Source organism: Ranitomeya imitator, chromosome 3 (genome assembly GCF_032444005.1).
Source record: "Ranitomeya imitator isolate aRanImi1 chromosome 3, aRanImi1.pri, whole genome shotgun sequence".
Classification (NCBI taxonomy): Eukaryota; Metazoa; Chordata; class Amphibia; order Anura; family Dendrobatidae; genus Ranitomeya; species Ranitomeya imitator.
The window spans coordinates 631,495,691-631,510,781 of NC_091284.1; the positions used below are offsets into that span (position 1 = coordinate 631,495,691).

Sequence of the window (15,091 nt, forward strand, 5' to 3'; positions counted from 1 at the left end):
ATTGACATGCTGCAATAAATTGCAGATGTCTGTGACCACTACTATATTTTGTCAACATTATTATAGATCATCAGACAAATTTTGTACCGATATAAATAGGTGAGGTGGCTGACACGCTGTTATTTAATTCACATATATAGATTGCTGATGATATTGTGCAGCTTATCAGAAGATTGCATGTAGAGGGACTGCTTCTGTCTTCGAATATGCTTGCTGCTAATGCTCTAGTACGAGAGCCGCATCTGAATATCTGTGGCCAGTGGGAGAGACTGTGTGCAGGTGTAACAGCAGCAAGCGCGTTCTCCCTCAGTGAATGAACACGCCGATCCTGCAGCGTACACTGTTGGTAATTATGCAGCACACGGTATTGTCAAATGTACAGCGGCTTCTTATAGGGAAGCCACACTGGTGGCGTTCATTGACACCTGCTGACTTGTACTCAGACCCTAATTATTCTCCACTATAGGGCATAAGATCAAGACATATGTCCCTGTCGCGTGTTTTGCCTCAATATCAGCTTTTCCTAAGGGTCCTTAGACTATACACACTCACTGGAGCCATAGCAAAGATGCACCGCTGAACCTGGGGAGGACAAGTAAAAACTAATTTTGTTATACGTGTCATGGCAATGATGAACTTGTACAAGAGGTTTGAAAGGGGAAAGTCCTTTTCATGAACAAGGTAAAACCTAAATACAGGTTAAAGGGAACCTGTCACCCCGTTTTTTGAGATTGAGCTATAAATACTGTTAAATAGGGCCTGCGCTGTGTGTTCCTATAGTGTATGTAGTGTACCCCGATTCCCCATGTATGCTGAGAAATAACTTACCAAAGTCGCCGTTTTCGCCTGTCAATCAGGCTGGTCAGGTCGGGAGGGCGTGGTGACATCGCTGGTTCTTCCTCAGCTTTACGTTGGTGGCGTAGTGGCGTAGTGGTGAAGACACAGCGCGCGATCTGCGCTGTCATCCCTATCGTCGGTGGGGGCGGCCTTCTTCCTGGGGCCGCGCGTGCGCAGATCGAGTGCTCTGCTGCACGGGGCTTCAGGAAAATGGCCGCGGGATGCCGCGCGTGCGCATTAGAGATCGCGGCGGCCATTTTCCCAAAGCCGAGTTTGCATCTCGGCTTTGGGAAAATGGCCGCCGCGATCTCTAATGCGCACGCGCGGCATCCCGCGGCCATTTTCCTGAAGCCCCGTGCAGCAGAGCACTCGATCTGCGCACGCGCGGCCCCAGGAAGATGGCCGCCCCCACCGACGAAAGGGATGACAGCGCAGATCGCGCGCTGTGTCTTCACCACTACACCACCAACGTAAAGCTGAGGAAGAACCAGCGATGTCACCACGCCCTCCCGACCTGACCAGCCTGATTGACAGGCGAAAACGGCGACTTTGGTAAGTTATTTCTCAGCATACATGGGGAATCGGGGTACACTACATACACTATAGGAACACACAGCGCAGGCCCTATTTAACAGTATTTATAGCTCAATCTCAAAAAACGGGGTGACAGGTTCCCTTTAATTAATTCCCATTTTTTGTTAACAAAAAATATGGAAAATGCAGAAATAATGAAGACCAGAGACATTGTTCAAGTGCACTGTGGATTTATTGATGCAAACAAGAAATCAATATTTAAAAAAATCATTTATTAAACTAATAACTGATGGCAAATGTATAGCTACTTGCGTCCGAAAATTCTCAATCTTGCTCGCAATAAGAATATTAACACCACAGTGCAAGGCAATTCTTTAGAAAAATATACCACTTCCGTGAAAACAGCTGCAGTATTCCTTTCTTGTGTGGGAATCTCATGGTAGATCTGGTGGATTTCAAACAAGCATTAGGTAATAAAACAGGAAATGGAAAGACACTCAAGTAACATTTATTTTATAAATGCATTGGATAGATTTTTAATTGCAGAAATCATTAAAGTCATGTCTAAAATGTATATGAAAATAAAAGTATTTTATTGGAAGAAAATAGCATCTTCCTCAATTTGCAGTTTTGCTCCTAATCAGCCTGCCTTGAAAATATCTACCATTAAAAAAGGTCTATCAAGAGCAAACCAGTAAATGCTAGATATGGAGGAGCAAAACCCAGTTTTGGACTGATATGAAAACACAGCCGAACGAAGAGAACCATGAATACAAGCTATAAACAGGTAATAAAAATCTAAAGTAAATGCAGAGTGAAAGTAATAATAGCAGAGTGCCCAGTAGGGAGGTATCACTAGTACATTCTCAAGAAAAAGGTGTAATGTATATACCAAATTTATAATGCAAATAAATTGTCATATGTGTAGCTTATGCTGTAAACACCTTTGATAAGCACATGGTATAAAATGTGGCTAAAGTATAAACATAGCATCCTGAGCAGCTTAGAGCAGACCAATTCAATGTATTAATAAAAATATAATATTTTATTGAAATTCAACAGCTGCCAGGATGAAAATTATTACATATTAAGTTATACAGCACAAAGGGCTGTAAGCCAAGAAGTATGTTATTCACAAGTGTGGATAGATAGCTGAAAATAAGAAGCCAGAACTGATACCTTAGTGGAAGACAGGAAAGTATACCATGTACAACAGACCAGATTAACTCCCCTCACCCCAACGCGCGTTTCACAACTCAGCTTCTTCCGGAAGCTTCTTTCACGCCCCTGGAAGAAGCTCAGTTATGAATCACACGTCAGGGTAAGGTGAGATATTCTAGTCTGTCCTACATGGTATACTTTCCTGTCTTCCACTAAGGTAACAGTTCTTCTGACTTCTTATTTTCAGCTATCTATCCACACTTGTGAATAAAAGAAAGTACTCGTCGCTCCTGGTGCTTATCCGCTTCTTCATTGCACTGCATCTGCAGCAGTGAGCAGGCCCTGGGAGGTCACTGTACATACGTGGTGACATACAGGGCTGAGGCCAGAATTCCCGGCCTAGAGTTCTCACTCCAAGCTGGGACTTCTGGATGCGAAAAGGCTCCGCAAGGTCACGGAGCGATGATGCAATGTGATAAATGCGTGGAAGGGAACAAGGGGGGCAGGCAGAGAGGTGAGCGACAAGTCGAGTTTTTCCTTTTCCAATAATTATGCTCTGGGGACATAAAGAGACCTCAGAGCATAATAGGGAACATTGAATTTGCATTCATTAAATTAACTGTGAATCAAATTTCACAGAAAAATCTGCACAATTTGGCAAATTAAAATGTTGTCACATCCGCTCATCTCTAGTTGCAACACAGCTTTTTTCTGTATAATAGGTATGCTTCAAAAAGCACAAAATAGCTATACAAGATATAAATTCTAATGAATGTAAACCGTTCCAATTTTGCATAAATGTATATAACTATTGTAATATTGGCTACAAAGATAAAAGCAATTAATTTCTATTGCATCTATTAAATTGTTTTCACCTTAACAGTCAGTTCCGCGCTCTGGGTGGTTGATAAAACTGTTGAGTGGGTCTAGTAGATCTCCTCGGTTGTCCATCACCACCTCTGCGGAAGTCAAGTGAATCTCCATATTCCCCTTCTTCTTCCTAAAACAAAGTTTTGCAAAATGAATGGTCAACCCCTTCAATATATCTGCACACAAAACGTAACACACAAACTTATGAATGGACAGTATAAAGTTCTAGGCCTATAACGATAATAAAGTGGCATCTACATCTAGAAAAGAAGACTGAGATTCTTGACTGTAAGAGCAGTGGAATATAGAAATCTCTACTACACAGTGCTGACAATCTTCTGAGTGGATTTATTACCAAAATCAAAATTCAACTATGATTTGGTCATATATCAACTTAGAAGATCGTTCAGAAGAAAGAAACCCAAACTGACAGACGAACTCTGCCACAAATTTCACTGTTAACTCATTCTGCAGCCAGCTGTAATATTATAGGAGGATGTAGAACACAAACGGTCCAAAGAAACTCAATTGCAAAAATAATAATTAAATAAAGAACCAAGCGCTAGCTATGGGTGAATGAGTTAAGTATAGAAAAATATAGAGAGCAGAATGTCAAGAATCTCAGAAAATTAGATAATTATCAGGCTGTGTATCTAAAAACTACTTTGTCTTAAAGCACCACTGCGTTTATTTTTATTGCAGCGCTCGAGTGGTACTTCTATTTTAACGTCCCTTCCCCTACTCTCATACTTAGCAACCGCCGTCCTTCACTTTCTATCGCCACCATTCTCATCAGTCTCCAGCAGTTTGTGCTCTGCTGGCTGCATCAATGTTTCGTGGAACAAGCTGTAGGTCACTTTTTAATGCAAGTCTATGAGATCCTCATTCTGGCTTTCAGACTTGCGTTGAGAGCTTGTGAGTGTTATTTTTGACTTCTTGCCAGTCAGAACTTGCGGTCATAAGATAGAACTGCGGAACCATAGCAGCAGACAAAAGGTGAAGACGGCGGCAGGCAAGTACCGTGGCTTGTGAAAGTATTCACCCCCTTGGCTTTTTACCTATTTGGTTACATTACAACCTGTGTTTAAATATTTTTCTAATCTGATTTGTGTGTGATGAATCAGCAATAAACAGTCTAAGTTGGTGAAGTGAGAAAAATATCGGTATAAATTAAGCTTGCGGGATCAAATAACTAAACATTGGCACGTGCATATGTAATCAACCCTTCTGCTATGAAGCCCACAAAAATTTCTGGTGTAAGCAATTACAGACGCTTCACACAAAATTAGAATATCATCAAAAAGTTAATTTATCTCAGTTCTTCAACAGAAAAAGTGAAACACATACATTATAAAGAGTCATTATAAACAGTCAGCATTTAAGATATGCAAAATCAACAGATAAATAACCACAATGGAAATGTTGTGTATCCAAGTGGTTGGATAGGAGCAGCAGCTAGCTCTCTATCAGTGCTGTAAGCATAGTCCATTTAGATTAATATTTGATTTTCCTTTGAGATGTTACAAAATAACCAACCTGGAAACAGACCAGTAGATGAAGCAAAGCTGTTAAGTTTTTTTTAATGTTGAAAAAGCAGTCTTTAAAGTTTGTAGAGCTAATAAATAAGACGGCAGTTCTATGTTTCAGTATTTCATTTCCATTAATTACGGCTTCACAAACTGCTCTCTTCTGATACAGCGAATCACCAAAATTGCTACATTAAAATGGAACCACTATAAATGCTTGTAATCTTACACGTATACGGCACACTGACACATACTGCACACAGAAGACCAATGGCATGCCTTTAAGCTACGGTATGTTAATCTGCCTTTTTTATCACGGGTACAAATGGACATTTGTGTTTCTTATTTGAGACTGATGCATATGGCGATAATGTGCTGAGACACAAATGCCAATAAAAAGAGGTGAAGTTCAACTTGCTGGGTTAATGTCAAAGCGCAGTACCATAATATATGAATGTAGACATAATCGGGTCAGAAAGCACAGTATCACAGTCGATCTGGACAAATATAGCAACTGGCAGAGAAGTCAATCTCTAGAGTCCTGTAATTACATAACGGAGTTGTTGGTGTCTACTTCCACTTCGACATTAGAACGCCAGGGATAAAGCTACAAGAAAATGGTTAAAAATAAGCCTGTATGTCTGTAGTAACAAACATATGATAGAAAACCAACTAGGTGGAACTTACGAATTACTGACACATGGAAGAATACAAGAACAATTATGCTATAGTCCTTATTGAGTCTTTCTTACAGTATAATCATGGAGCGCTATAACTTATGAGCAGCTCATCTACGTGTACATAAGATGCTTTAACCCCTTCACCACCTTGCAATGTTTTTCCTTTTCATTTTTCCTTTTCGCGCCCCCCCCCCCCCTTCTTCCCAGAGACATAACTTTTTTATTTTTCCCTCAATATAGCCATATGAGGACTTGTTTAAAATTACAACTTGTCCCACAACAAACAACACCATTGATTTTACCATATTGGGTACTGGAAAACAGGAAAAAAAATTCCAAGTGCGGTGAAATTGAAAAAAAAAAATGTTTTTTAGATTTATTTTATTTATCATGCTCAATAAATGCTAATACTGGCCTGCCATTATCCATTCTCCAGGTCAGTACGAGTATGCAAGTGGTGAAAAAAAATGCAAAATTTGTAAGGAAAAAAAAAAGTTACTTATGATGCCATTTCTCGAGACTCGCAGCGTCTCCATTTTTCAGGATTCACGGCAGGGTGTTGGCTTTTTTTTTTTTGCACCCTGAACTGAGGTTTTTACTGAAAACATTTGGGGGTAGATACAATGTTTATACAATGGAAATAGTGATATGACCACCCCATGTGAATATAAAGCTGATATTTCCATCAGTTATCCAGTGCTATTTTATGGCGGAAGGATGTCTTAGAATAAAAGGAACATGGAATTCTGAAGTTCAAATGAAACACTCCTCAAGAGACAAGGAACTCTCGTCTGCACAGGAGCACGTACTGGAGTGTAGTCATACAGCCTAGAAAGAAAAGGTGAAAAACTTACAGGGGCAACGGAGCTGGAATATAACAAGTAAGGCTACTTTCACACTAGCATCGGATTCGGACCGTCGCATTGCGTCGGGCCGAGATTCCGACTCTAGCGTTTGTTGTGCTGCACAACGGGGGCAGCGGATGCATTTCTCCGGTGCACCCGCTGCCCCATTGTGAGGTGCGGGGAGGTGGGAGCGGAGTTCTGGCCGCGCATGCGCGGTCGGAAAAAGCGGTCCGTCGGCTGCAAAAAACGTTACATTTAACGTTTTTTGCTCCCGGCGGTCCGCCACAACACGGCGCAACCGTCGCAAGACGGTTGCGACGTGTGTCAATACGTCACAATGCGTCGGTAATGTAACTATGGGGCAAAAACGCATCCTGCAAACAACTTTGCAGGATGCGTTTTTCCCCTAAATGACGCATTGCGCCGTGTTAAAAAAACGCCAGTGTGAAAGTAGCCCTAGAGAGCTCCTTTCTCGATGCCCAGCATCTACACTGACAGCATATGGTGGCATTGCACAGTATTTTGTGGCTGCCAGCCCTGTATATGTGAGGGCACATAATCATATAACAAAACATACACATAACAAAAATAATTCAACGATAAGCAAGTACCCCCTATGTAAATATATAGAATTATACCCCTTTATTTTACAATGTTAACTCCTCAAGGGTATGACATGTTCATATCGTACATTGCTGCGGAGTTGTTTCCACTCATTTTTTCATGTGTAAATAACAGTTTTACAGTAACCGCAAATGAATCAACTTTTTTAAAAAAAAAGGCATGTAACGTCATATTTTTTCAGTGCGATTTTGCAATGAAAAAGTGATCTTAACTCTTCCAACTGAACACTGCCGTGTACCATACAGTAACCACTATAATGATGTTAATATTCAGTAAAGGCAGAGTAAAAATACACCATAGTGCTGGGTTAGTGGACAGAGTGAGTTCTCACCCTTTCACTTAGAGGACCACAGAGGGTTGGGGGATCCTGCCATGCGTTCTGGATTTCCACAACCAGGAAAGTCAGGACAAACTTTGGTAGATAGTAGGGCCATTTCTGGAAGCATTAGGAGCACATATAACAGAGCCACATTAAATAGAGCCTGCACACACTACAAATATTGTAAATACAGTAATATATACTCTTATTCTGGCAGCCCTTTGGTCTCCCCTGTGGAATTGTTTGCCTTTTCAAATCCCTATTTGTATTTATTGAGCATATCTTTTGCACTGACTTTAAGCTTATGGTGATTCTATAACATAAGTGTATCATATATATTCCATTAAAAAACTAAATTTTATTTTAAATATTAAAAATACCAACCTAATGTGTCAACAGAAGAAAACTTGTTCAACAGAAACACAAAAAATGACAAATACATAGAATGATACCCTAAGATATAATGTTCTAAGTATCCCTGGTTACACCCTATATGAACCATGACAGGGTGCCAACCTCCGCAGCCAAAGAAGAAACGATTGTTTGGCGCCCCCTCGACGTCTGTCCCAACCTATCCTTAATTGACCCTGTACTAATGCAGATGGGAAAACACATAGTTATAAAAAGAGATGAATAATTGAAATATCTATGCAGGGAGGTTTTTCAAATGAAAAAACCTTAGGGTATAAACAGGGGTGGATTGAGGGTAGCCAGGGCCCCGGGCTATTCAGACACTGTGGGCCCCCCGGTCATGTGACGGGGTCATGCGATGGAATCATGCGACGGGGTCATCATATACTTGAACCAGATTATTCCAGAAAAATAGTTGCTGAGTGAAACTATAACCTGTCAAACATCCATTGATCTAGTCAATTTACCCTTCAGTTAGGAAGAAGAAAAAAAACACAATACTATCACCATAAGTGCCAGTATTCACAGGAGATCTGTACTTAGTATGCAGTGTCTGTGTAGAGGTAATACAGAGATCACTGGTGATATTATACACAGGAGCTCTGTATATACTATACAGTGTATAGTGTCAGTGTATAGGTAACACTGACTCACCAGTGACGTCTCTAGGTGAAGTCCTTCATCTTTCATCCAGCACAGATCACCATAACTTCATCCAGCCAGGACTCGTCTCTGCAGGAAATAACACAGTTATCTCGAGCCCCATTTGTCTCCAGTCCTGCCCCCATTTTGTTCAGCATCTCTGCCCCCAGTGTGTCCAGCATCTCTGCCCCCAATGTGTCCAGCATCCTGCCCCCAGTGTGTCCAGCATTCTGCCCCCAGTGTGTCCAGCATCCTGCCCCTAGTGTGTCCAGCATTCAGCCAGTGTGTCCAGCATCTCTGCCCTCAATGTGTCCAGCATCCTGCCCCCAGTGTGTCCAGCATTCAGCCCCCAGTGTATCCAGCATTCAGCCCCCAGTGTGTCCAGCATTCTGCCCCCAGTGTGTCCAGCATTCTGCCCCCAGTGTGTCCAGCATTCTGCCCCCAGTGTGTCCAGCATTCTGCCCCCAGTGTGTCCAGCATTCTGCCCCCAGTGTGTCCAGCATATTGCCCCCAGTGTGTCCAGCATATTGCCCTCAGTGTGTCCAGTATTCAGCCCCCAGTGTCTCCAGCATTCTGCCCCCAGTGTGTCCAGCATCCTGCCCCAGTGTGTCCAGCATATTACCCCCAGTGTGACCAGCATATTACCCCCAGTGTGTCCAGCATTCTGCCCCCAGTGTGTCCAGCATTCTGCCCTCAGTGTGTCCAGAATTCTGCCCCCAGTGTGTCCAGCATATTGCCCCCAGTGTGTCCAGCATATTGCCCTCAGTGTGTCCAGCATTCAGCCCCCAGTGTATCCAGCATTCTGCCCCCAGTGTGTCCAGCATCCTGGCCCCAGTGTGTCCAGCATCCTGCCCCCAGTGTGTCCAGCATCCTGCCCCCAGTGTGTCCAGCATATTACCCCCAATGTGTCCAGTATATTGCCCCCAGTGTGTCCAGCATTCATCCCCTAGTGTGTCCAGCATCTCTGCCCCAGTGTGTCCAGCATATTGCCCCAGTGTGTCCATCATCTCTGCCCCCAGTGTGTCTAGCATTCTGGCCCGGGCCCCCCGGAATGGCGTTCGCAATAGAAAAAAACCTAGTTCTCCTCACCTGTCCGTGCTTCTTCGGCGATGCTCCCTCCAGCAGCGCGCACTCGCCGGCGACTGACAATGACATCAGACGCCGGCTAACTTCAGCTGCCAGCCTCCAATTGGCTGTCGGCTGTTAACTATTGACGTGCGGCCGAGCGCCCGCACGTCAACAGCGTTAAACTGCTGCAGCGCCGGTAGGGGCCCGGTGAGCAGATGAGACGGGGCCCCCTCTGCCCACCGGGCCCATACGCCAGTCAGGGCAGTAATGCTCTGATGGCGGCGGTCAATCTGAGCGGTTGCCCAGGGCCCCCCCACACCACTGGGCCATGGGCTACCGCCCAGATTGACCTCATTATAATCCGCCACTGGGTATAAACCTTAAAAAACCTTAGGGTATACTAAGAGCATAAATATAAATTCACAAATGGTATAACCCTCTATCAGAAGAGACCACAAACATGATAACCTTGTGGATCAAAAATCAAACGCAACCCTTTCAGAAGAGCGGCCATAATACAAATTTAAGGCTCATATCACATATGTGACCACAATGATAATCACAAATAGTTTTCATATAATGAATGAAAAGGGTTGCAAAAGGAGAGGGAGGGAACTTAGCTCATCTAGGAGACTTCGCCTCGACGCGTTTCCCCGTCTGTGTGGTTATACCAGGGGTGTCAAACTGCATTCCTCGAGGGCCGCAAGCCATGCATGTTTTCAAGATCTCCTTAGCATTGCACAAGGTGCTGCAATCATTATGTGTGTAGGTGATTAAATTATCACCTGTGCAGTACAAGGAAATCCTGAAAACATGACCTGTTTGCAGCCCTCGAGGAATGCAGTTTGACACCCCTGGGTTATACCATTTGTGAATTTATATTTATGCTCTTAGTATACCCTAAGGTTTTTTAAGGTTTATACCCTAAAGTTTTTTCATTTGAAGTAGGTGGAGCGTAGGCAGAGCTTAAGGGAGGAAGTATGCAGCCATACGCAGACCAACGAAACGCAAGTGTAAACTTAGCCTAAGTGGACACTTAGCATTACTGAACAATGAAAGTAGCCTAGCTACACAGCAGCAAAGTCTCTCCAACCTCTCACCGCTTCTACAACTGCAGTGGTGTTCTGATAAGACTAAAAAGAAGCAGGAAACAAATCTTACTTTCAATCCAGAGGAAAGGAGAGAGATTTGCGAATGAGATGCAGTGTCCAGGTCAATCTAAGATCACATTTAGAGCTGTGATCCTGGTCTTGTTTTCAAAGCAAAAAATCTTGACTTTTTTCTAGAGCAGTTTGAAGTTGGACCTGCACATTTTTGTTGCTCTCACATCAGCATGGCGTTACTAAATCTACTATACTATGACAGAACAAGGAGGAGAATGATGGAGCTGCTAATCATGAATGAGAAAGAGGGATTCTAGAGGGTTTGCATCAGGGAAGCCAGGAAACTTCCTTGGAGCAAAAATGCCTATTAGCAAATGACACCTGATTGGTTAACATCAGTATGGTTAAATTTGACGTTTCAGTAGTGTTTGCAGTTTTGTGGAGTCAAAATTGCTAGTAGTTTCTACTGATCTATGTTGTATGTACAGCCTTATGCAGCTTGTTTTCTGATAATTTAATGTGTCTACTTTTATGAAAATGAAATTAAACGATGTAACTTATTTCTTAGAAATGGCTAAATCTATAAAGATCTGCTTAAATAATCTGTGAACATAATACATAATGAAATTATGTAAGTGTTGTTAATTATATCTTAATGATCATCTCCAGAAATCTAAGCTTCTGCAAGGATTAATGAAGTTCCATAATTTATTTAGCATTGCACTGTACAAATTAGAAACAAAACATTACATATAATAAGTGGTTACCATCTAATTAAGCATAGTAACAGTATGTGCACTTGCCTCTTTGATGACACTAGAGCAATAAACACCATTTCATCTTATTCTTTATAACGGGGGAATTATAAATGAATAGAAAGCCTCCTTGTGAAGCAGCCATCTATGCCGCAGTGCACGGAGGAGCTACAAAGAGTGTCTCTCACGCTAGAAGACTCAGCACATCTGTGCATCACATTAGCAGCCCGCTGATTTCACCATGAAATGTTCTATGGTGGCGCTGCAGGGTAATTCAACACTTGTTCATCTGATTCCCACAGACTATAGATGATTTCTGTGGGTCTCAGCAGCAGGGCATCCGGTTATCTGTTTTACTAATAAAAAGTTTAACAAACCCTTCAAAGCACATCTCCCCTAGATTAGACATTTGTTTGGCTGATAAGTTTTCTTGTGCTTGCAACCCTACTATGCATTTCTGAGAAAAAAAAGGTAAAAATGGCATAAATAAAGGGATAGATGACCACAAATGTATGGCAAAGAGATACACACAGTGCAATTCTCAGTTTGATCATCAAGTTAAGGATTTGACAGTTTTAAATACCTTTTATAATAACATTGTACTGTCTTGGGTTTTCCCACAACCATGCCAGTCACAAGCATTTAAAAAGTGATGAATGGCCAGGGTTGCTTTTAATTAATTTAATTAAAAATAAGCCAGCAATAACAATGGATAGCGAATGAGGTATTTTAAAGGGAACCTGTCACCCCCTCCAGGTGTTTATAACTAAAAGAGCCACCTTGTGTAGCACTAATGCTGAAGTCTGACAAGGTGGCTCTTTTAGTTCTTGGTGCTGTAACCGCAGAAATAATCTTTTTTGAAATTTGTCCCTCATACCTTGAAATAGTCCTGGGGGCGGGTCTTCCCCCCCCCTAATCCAGACGCACCACAGCCGTCACTCATGGCCTCTTGGCGCCGCCTCCTCAGCATTATTCATTTGTCCTGGCACCTGCGCAGTCACCTTATGCCTGGGGAATGCACTGTTAGTGCTGCCCGTCCACTGACATCACTTGATGTCTTGATTACTGCGCCTGTGTGGACGCGCGGCCCGAGATCCCGCCCCGCAGTCTCTTCTGATTTATTCACACGGCGGGGCTGGGATTCTTGGGCATGCGCAGTATTTATCTTCGGCTCTCCCTCCGCCTTCCTCATAATGTGCAGCGTCAGAGGAATCTGACGATATCTGAGCCACCTTGTCAGAATTCAGCATTAGTGCTGAACAAGGTGGCTCTTTTAGTTACAAATGCCTGGGGGGGGGGGGGTGACAGGTTCCCTTTAAGTCATCCCCCATTTTCTCTTGTACGTTCGATTCCATAACATACAAAAAGTCTACACCCCCCTGTTAAAATGTCAAGTTTTTGTCATGTAAAAATCATACCAAGAAGAATCATTTCAGAACCTTTTCCACCTTTAATGTCACCCATAATCTGTACAAATCTATTTAGAAAAAAACAAAGAATTTTGCAGGGGGAAATAAAAATAACAGAACTAAAATAATGTGGTTGCATAATTGGGGAAGTAGTTGTGTTCAGAGTTAGCCAATCACATTTAGACTCATGTCAAAGAGTAGTCAGTACAGCGCTGCCATCATTTATAGTGGCTCTAATTAACTCCATATAAAGTTTAGCTGTAGGATTTTCTTGATATTTTCTTAGTTGCATTTTACAGCAAAACCCGACGTTCAGCAAACAATTTAAAATACAGCAAAAGGATCTTACTGTTGAAAGTTATCAGTCATGAGAAGGATCCCAAAAAATTTCCAAAGCATTTGTTATATCATGGAACACTGTGAAGACGAACATCAAAAAGTAGCTTAAATTTGGCACATTAACATTTCCTAGAATTGGAGGTCCCTCAAAAACTGATGAAAAGCCAAGAAGAAAATTGGTCTGGGAGGCTGCCAAACAGCATCCAGCAACATTAACCCCTTTCTGACCTCGGACGGGATAGTACGTCCAAGGTCAGATCTCCCTCTTTGATGCAGGGCTCCGGCGGTGAGCCCGCATCAAAGCCGGGACATGTCAGCTGTTTTGAACAGCTGACATGTGCCCGCAATAGTGGCAGGTGAAATCGCGATTCACCCGCTGCTATTAATTAGTTAAATTCCGCTGTCAAACGCTGACAGCGGCATTTAACCTGCGCTTCCGACCGGAAATGAGCGCATCGCTGACCCCGTCACATGATCGGGGGTCAGCGATGCATCAGAATGGTAACCATAAAGGTCATTGAGACCTCTATGGTTACTGATCCCAGCCTGCTGTGAGCGCCACCCTGTGATCGGGGCTCACAGCACACCTGCAATTCTGCTACATAGCAGCGATCTGATAACTGCTATGAAGCAGAGGCGATCGAGTTGTGCCAGCTTCTAGCCTCCCATGGAGGCTATTGAAGCATGGCAAAAGTGAAAAAAAAGTTAAGAAAATGTGAAAATAAAAAAAATATAAAAGTTTAAATCACCCCACTTTCGCCCCATCTAAAATAAATCAATTAAAAAAAATCAAACCTACACATATTTGGTATTGCAGAGTTCAGAATCGTCCCATCTATCAATTAAAAAAGGATTAACCTGATTGCTAAACGGTGTAGCGAGAAAAAAATTTGAAACGCCAGAATTACATTTTTTTTTGTCGCCGCGACATTGCATTAAAAAGCAATAATGGGCGATCAAAAGAATGTATCTGAATCAAAATGGTATCAATAAAAATGCCAGCTCAGCACGCAAAAAATAAATTTTCGACCGACCCCAGATCAAGAAAAATGGAGACCTACAGGTATCGGAAAATGGCGCAATTTGTTTTTTTTTTAGCAAGGTTTGGAATTTTTTTTCACCACTTAGATAAAAGAGAACCTAGACATGTTCGGTGTCTATGAACTTGTACTGACCTGGATCATAACGGCAGGTCAGTTTTAGCATTTCGTGAAGCTAGAAAAAAAGCCAATCAAAAAACAGGTGTGGGATTGCATATTTTTTGCAATTTCACTGCACTTGGAATTTTTTTCCCGCTTTCTAGTACACGACATGCTAAAACCAATGATGTCGTTCAAAAGTACAACCCGTTCTGCAAAAAATAAGCCCTCCCATGGCCATATTGACGGAAAAATAAAAAAGTTATGGCTCTTGGAACGAGGGGAGCGAAAAACGAACACGGAAAAACGGAAAATTCCAAGGTCATGAAGGGGTAAAAGGAGCTGCAGGAATATTTGTTTAAGTATTGGTTGTGTATGGCATGTGACAATCTCCCGTACTCTTCAAAAGCATGGCCTGTGGGGTAGGGTAGAAAAACAAAAGCTTGGATATGTTTTCCCCAAACCCTACATCAAGTCTGCTAAAAGTAAGCAGGAAAACTTGTTTTACTCTGATAAGTAATGTTGAACTTTTAGGTCATAATTCCAAAAGCTAAATTTGACACAAAGCAAAAAACCTGCACATCGCCAAAATAAACATCCAACCCAAATTGAAGAACTGCGGATGCAGCATTATACTTTGGAGACGTTTTTCAGCAGCTAGAACTTTGGCTTTAGTCAAGGCAGAAGGTAGCAGTATCAAGTATCAGTCAATTTTGCATCAAAACCTTAAGGGATTGCAGGGGCTTCTTTGACATTGTATGTGTTTACCTACGCTGCAGAATGCTGACAGTTTGCAACATACTGCACCATTGCCTAGCTACCACACTAC

The 15,091-nt window shown here is 42.3% G+C and overlaps 1 protein-coding gene across 1 annotated transcript in view; it reads right to left on the bottom strand.

Moving 5' to 3' along the window:
* Positions 1–1,581: 1,581 nt before the first annotated feature.
* The window catches only part of TDRD3 (tudor domain containing 3), a 517,375-nt gene continuing 503,865 nt past the window's right edge, over positions 1,582–15,091 (bottom strand). The window contains exons 13-14 of the mRNA XM_069758172.1: positions 3,408–3,532; positions 1,582–1,816 (exon numbers count right to left, since the gene is read on the bottom strand). Of these exons, the coding sequence (XP_069614273.1) occupies positions 3,416–3,532 (117 nt within the window). The 3' untranslated portion in view covers positions 1,582–1,816; positions 3,408–3,415. The remainder of the gene's footprint in view (positions 1,817–3,407; positions 3,533–15,091) is intronic.